This window comes from Acipenser ruthenus, chromosome 8 (assembly GCF_902713425.1).
Source record: "Acipenser ruthenus chromosome 8, fAciRut3.2 maternal haplotype, whole genome shotgun sequence".
In the NCBI taxonomy this organism is placed as follows: domain Eukaryota; kingdom Metazoa; phylum Chordata; class Actinopteri; order Acipenseriformes; family Acipenseridae; genus Acipenser; species Acipenser ruthenus.
The window spans coordinates 27,497,368-27,503,367 of NC_081196.1; the positions used below are offsets into that span (position 1 = coordinate 27,497,368).

General features: G+C 43.3%; 1 protein-coding gene across 1 annotated transcript in view; it reads left to right on the forward strand.

Annotated features, from left to right (window-relative positions):
• The window catches only part of cryl1 (crystallin, lambda 1), a 117,262-nt gene extending 115,958 nt beyond the window's left edge, over nt 1-1,304 (forward strand). Inside the window, exon 9 of the mRNA XM_059029654.1 lies at nt 775-1,304. Within this exon, the coding sequence (XP_058885637.1) occupies nt 775-903 (129 nt within the window). The 3' untranslated portion in view covers nt 904-1,304. The remainder of the gene's footprint in view (nt 1-774) is intronic.
• The last annotated feature ends 4,696 nt before the right edge of the window (nt 1,305-6,000 follow it).

Sequence of the window (6,000 nt, forward strand, 5' to 3'; positions counted from 1 at the left end):
TATCAATTATAAAGATCACACATTATATTTTTACTTCATCTTTCAACACAGCATTAGATTACAGATGCCATTCCCCTAAAATGATGCCCATGGGGATGCTTTGTGTTTTTCACAAAACCCCTATTCTTTAGTTTATTTGTATTTTTTGTGATTTGGAAATGACTAGGATTTCTACTCTTCAGTGCTGGGTGGGGGTGAGGCTGGTTTCCACACAGTTGCACATTTGGGTGTAACTGAGACAAAGGAAGTCAAGTGACTGCTCTCTTGGTCACAAAGTGAATGAGTCAGCAGCTGAGCCAGGGTTGTCCTGGATCTAGTCCAGACATCACTGGATCAACTGTTCAGTATCTAATTACATTTTCACACAGAATACCCTTTTACTCTCTAAACTGTAATTCATTCCTCACTTATTGACCAGTTCATGTTCAGGTCAAAGGACTTATTTATTTAGTAAATATGTACTTACACACTGACTACTGTATGGCAGCACATTCAATTAATGTGATCTGCACATGATGATTCTAGAAACCAGGGACCAGATGTCACAGGTAGTAATGAACAAGCATGTATAATGCAGATACCTAATCAACACTGTTTCAGGATTCGTTTTTTTGGTTTTTAGCAAAACTAGCTGTGTTGGTTAAACTCACTCCCTGAATCAAAAGTGCGTTGTCATTTTCAAATTAAATGTACATTTACACAATTTAATTGAGTTAATTATGTCACCATGGAAACTGTTATGTTTAGTTTTAACACTGGCTTTTAATTTTGCAGGAAATGTGTGAGCTAATCCCCAGCGATCCCCAGCATTTGGCTGCAAGAAGAGAACGGAGGGATCGCTTCATCCTCGGCCTAGCAAAGCTAAAGAAGGACCAGGAATCCAAGCAAAGAAAGCCTGTTTGACCACTTCAGCAGTCCAAACATGTGCCTGCCCTGGCAGAAGGACCAGACGTGCAACTTGCTACCTTGAACACTGCTTAACTTTTGATATTCCTTTAAAGTGTTTTGCAGTTCAGCTGGTATTCATAACAAAATAAAAAGGCTACGTGTTTTATGAGGTCTTTTCATTTCCCCTTTTAAATGATTGTGTTTGTATATGTGCCCTGAAGGGTAGGTGGATAGTACTCAGTGAAAGAAAAACAGAAACCAGATTTCTAAAGGAAAAGGTACTTAACAGTTACTTTTTGGCATTCAGTGCCACTTTGCATTCCACTTTTAGGGTTTCTTTTTTCCTAATATGATGTGTTTGTTACTGGGTTGGCAGCATTTAACAGCATACAACACAACTAACATGCATATAAACACGTGACCACATTTACAAATCATGACATTTCTGGGTTCAGTGTTTCCATACATCATATCCTTAACCGACAATAATAAAATCAACTCTGACATTCGGCTTATTATGACTGCTGGAATATGGTGTGGTACAATATTCCATTCACTTGTACAAAACAGTCTGTTTCTTTAAATTATCTCCAGTTTAACAAAGTGGCAGCTGGTGAAAAATTCTTATTTACGCCCTCAAAAAGAGGGTGCTAACAAGGATGAATATTTCATTGATTTTAAATAATAAACGGTTAAAAAAAGCACTGTAAATGAATAGACATGCTCTAAAAGAACCCGAGACTGGGGCCCTGAACATGGCTTTGCAGTCAAAGAGACCTTCCCCAGCAGACTTACACTTCTTGGTCTTTTAAATGGCCAGTCTACCAAGACCCAGGAGCAGATTTACCAGGAGGGTGGGGAAAAAATGCAGTTTTTTCATGAGAAGGAACAAGGGCTGCAGTCTGGCACACAGAACATAAATGTGGAACACCGATTTGGAGCGACTGTAGAATGGAAAGGTGGTGTCTGAGTCGGTGAAGTGATGCAGGAACTCCCCTGACATCATGGCTCCGTACACCACTCTCCATCCTAGGTCCCCAGCTCCCCTTGGGACTAAGGAGGAGTATGGGCTCCAGGAGCATCACCACATATACAGATCTACTCAATGTGGAATGGTAAAGGGGTTGAGGAGAATTCTGAGATTCTGTTCAGGTTGTTGTTGAGAGGGGGTCCCGTGCCTTTGGTTTTGATCAGTAGAATCAGAGAGCTGGGGGTTGGCTCGCTGGTCCTAAGAATCCCCTCAAAATGCCTGTCAGATTCTGCCTGTCAAGGCTGCTTTGAATTCCTGAATCACACGGAGGGGTGCTCAGGTGGTTCTCTGAGATGTTCTGGCAGCGAGCATCTCGGGAGTTAATCATTCCAAGCACTCGTGATCCAGGAGATCCCAGACTGGTCACTTTGGCCAAGACCATCTGTTTCCACACCGTAGGGGATTCCAGCACCCTCACACTAAAATGCGGGTTGTGCAGCATGGGCTCCAGAAAGAATGCCCCCCCTCAATTGAAAAAGAATGCTATTTAGCAGTTCCTGATGCTCGGAGCATCAGTATGGATCTCAGAGCTGCCGGTCTTCCAGGAACTGCTAAAGACCTGCTGGTTGTAGCCCAAGTTGTGCATCTGGTGTAACAGGAGGGAGGCCAGTACACACTCAGGGTCTGTAGGTGGAAGGTGTGCACCAGGCCTTGTCCTCCCTCATTCAGGGGGAGGCACAGAACACAGACAGAGACGCAGTGCTTTCCAGCCCAGAAGAAGTCTGTCATCCTTCTCTGGACCCTGGCGACAAACTCAGAGGGCGGACTCCAGGCAATCAGTCAATGCCAAGGCATTGGCATGATAAGCTGGTTGATCACCAGAGCTTTGCCCCTGGAGAGCCTTGCCCCTGGAGGAATGCAGTTTCAGGACAGTCTTGCAGCAACTTCATCCTCCAGCTCCACCCAGTTTGCTGCGACTTTGGTTTATTCTTCCTGGAGATACCTTTAAAATTCAAAGCTCTTTATTACAACAGCACCAATGGCCTGTTCATACATAACATATATGAAGTTACAAATTAAGATTTAAATAACTGAAACTGTACAGCAGTGACATACAGTAAGATGTACAGTCTAGTTAAAGCAACATTACTGTTTATGCTTGTGCATAAAAACATCCACAAAACCAATAGCAACGACAAAGTTCTTGTTATTTAATAAAAATAATAATAATAATAATAATAATCAAGAGGCCTGTTAATCAGAATGTGTTCTAGGTAGGGAATGGGCATTTCACTGGGCAGAACAAACGTTTATAGTTTCTTTGTGCCCCAAGGGAGACCACTATTTACTTGTCCAGCAGCAGTGTGGCGTAGTGGTTAGGGCTCTAGACTCATGACCGTAAGGTCATGGGTTCAATCCCAGGTGGGGGATACTGCTGCTGTACCCTTGAGCAAGGTACTTTACCTAGATTGCTCCAGTAAAAATAAATAAATAAACTGTGTAATTGTATGTAAAATAATGTGTAAAAAAATAATGTAATTGTATGTAAAAGTAATGTGATATCTTATTTTTGCTAAGAAATAAATAATAATAATAATTACTGTTCCACCACACACCTCCAGAAATCAGATTTTAGCACACATTTTCAATAGGACAGTATGAGATCATTTTTACCCATTTTTTAAAGAAGGAATTTGCTAGTTTGCACTCTGTATAGCTCAAGATGGTAATTAGAAACCTCCTCTGAATGGAAACCTGTTTTGAGGATGATGTGTTGATTAGTTCGACAAATAGCTTAATAAAGGAGCCGTATATGTATGCCAAAAAGGATATTTGTAAACAAATATGTTTGTTTTCATTTGATATTATAGGTGAAATAAAGAATATGTTATTAGAGTTTCTGTTTCAGGTCATTGATGGCTCCAATTGCTGTATTAATATATAAGAGAATGTAGTACTTTATAGAACTCAAGGATTTAACCTTGTGTATCTCAAGAGTGCTGTGAACGATTCTTACAGCTCCCAATTTCCCTTTGTTTAAAAATCTTCACAGGGTAGAAATTTGTGTCGACTATGTCAAACCAGGCTTGTTATTACACCATAGGCACTAATTTCCCAGCTGGGGAATAAAAATATATAGGTGTTGGTGGTACGTACAGTATGTCACACATCACATATTTCTCCATATATCTGGAAAATTTCTTATCCAATTGTCATGAAATTTGGTATTAACATTATTTGTCATAAGTTAATAATATCAGATTCTGGGGTTAGAGAGGCACCTCAGTTATTTTGCACCCGCACACAACAGCAATTGAAATTAGTAAAATTATTTTTTATATATTTTACATGTTAGCCTGCGAGGTTCGGGGGGCATGGAGCTGGGGGGGGCGCTAATCTCTAATCTTTCAATTTTCTAATCTCCAGTTAATTAGTTTCTATTTACTATTTAAGACCTGATCACCTGCACCTTTTCTGTCTAGTGTTTCGTTTTTTGAATCCTGACTCGTAGTGTTTCGCATTACTCCCGAAAAAAAAAAAAAATAAAAAAAAAATAGACCATCGCAAGATTAATACGCGCAGTCTTACCTGCTTCCAAATGGAAAAGCTTTCAGCTTACGCATTCCCTTCCGACGAGTTCCTGCCTCCGACCCCTCCACCGGTCCGTCTTTGTCAGGCATTTCGTTCCTCATCCCGGTCCGTGACCGCGCCAGCCCCGTCAGCCAACCTTGCTTCCACCCGGCGTTCAGCTAGGCAAGAGTGGGGCCCAAAGCGCGGTTCCGCTAGCCAGCCCCCCACTACAAAGATTGGACGACACCTAAGCTGTTGAAAGTACTCTTTGAAAAGTCCATTCCTATTCCCGTCGGCGGAGATCGCATGTCCCTATTTGTTACCTATTGTGAAGCCTTGTCAGCCGAGCCGATTTTCCCCCACCGCTTGCAAGCCTCAGCCGTCAGGCCCTCCTCTTCTGCTCCTGTTCCTGCTGCGCATACGCAAGACTCTGCTTTCGCAGCTCAGCTCCCCCCGGCGGCGCAGTCAACGCAGCCACAGCATCTGCCGCAATCACTCACCCCGCCCATCCCCTCCTCCAGCAGCGCCCCTCAAGTCACTTTTAATCAGCTGCAAACTCTGCTCCAGCCCATTATAGACTCTCAGCTAGCTCTCAGCGCCTGTCTTGACAAACTGGAAAATCCTGCTTTGGCTCCACCCGCCTTCAGTTCCAGCACTCCTGCTTATACCCTTGGTACGTCTTTTTCAGTACCCCCCGTTCCTCCTCCAGAGTTCAATCTCTCCTCAGCCACTGTAGCAAGTTCCTCTTCTCCCCGTGCTATTACCAGCCATTCTATTTCACCAAAAATTAGAAAGCAAATAATCGAAGGCAAGGATGTTAATCTTGTCTCTATTCTCATTGCTTCTTCTGAGTTTTTAGATCACAGAGTGGTTGACTGTGGAGACGTTTCGGTCACTCTAAAATCCCGCAACCCACGTCTTCAAAAAAGCCTTTCCGTGGGAGAATTTGTCCTCGCTTTCTCCATTTATCGCGATATTCTCTGTTCTGTTTATCCGCACAGATTACAAGAGTTAAATCAGTATCTCTTTTTGGTTGTCGAATTGGCCGTGCGCTACGGAGGCGCTTTGTTCTATCAATACCACCGTGCTTTCTCAGCCAAAGCTGCTGCCACCCTCTCAGCCGACAACCGTATTATTGATTGGTCCCGTTCCGACACAGATCTTTTCACCCGGATCTTCAGTGGAATTCGTCCCAACGCCTGCAGCGCATGTGCCTCCACAGCGCACTCCTCTTATCTATGCCCTAAGACAGCAGCTAGTTCTCTTCAACCCATTCATCATCCCTTGCCTTCGCTTCTCAGTTCAAGACATCTTGCCCCTGCTTCCATCCATGCTTCAGCTCCTCCCACCAGATCTCAAGCCAGAGATATCTATGGCCGTCCCATCAAGTTTACAGGTGGCAGGCAAATATGCAATAACTTTAATACTTCTGCCTGCTTCAGCAAAACCTGCAAGTACCTGCATGCCTGCAGCTTCTGCAACGACGCCCACTCACGCTCCATATGTCCTCTTACAGCGAAGTGACAATCAAAGTTACTTCAAGTTTCTACTCCTATCAACGTCCAGGCTCT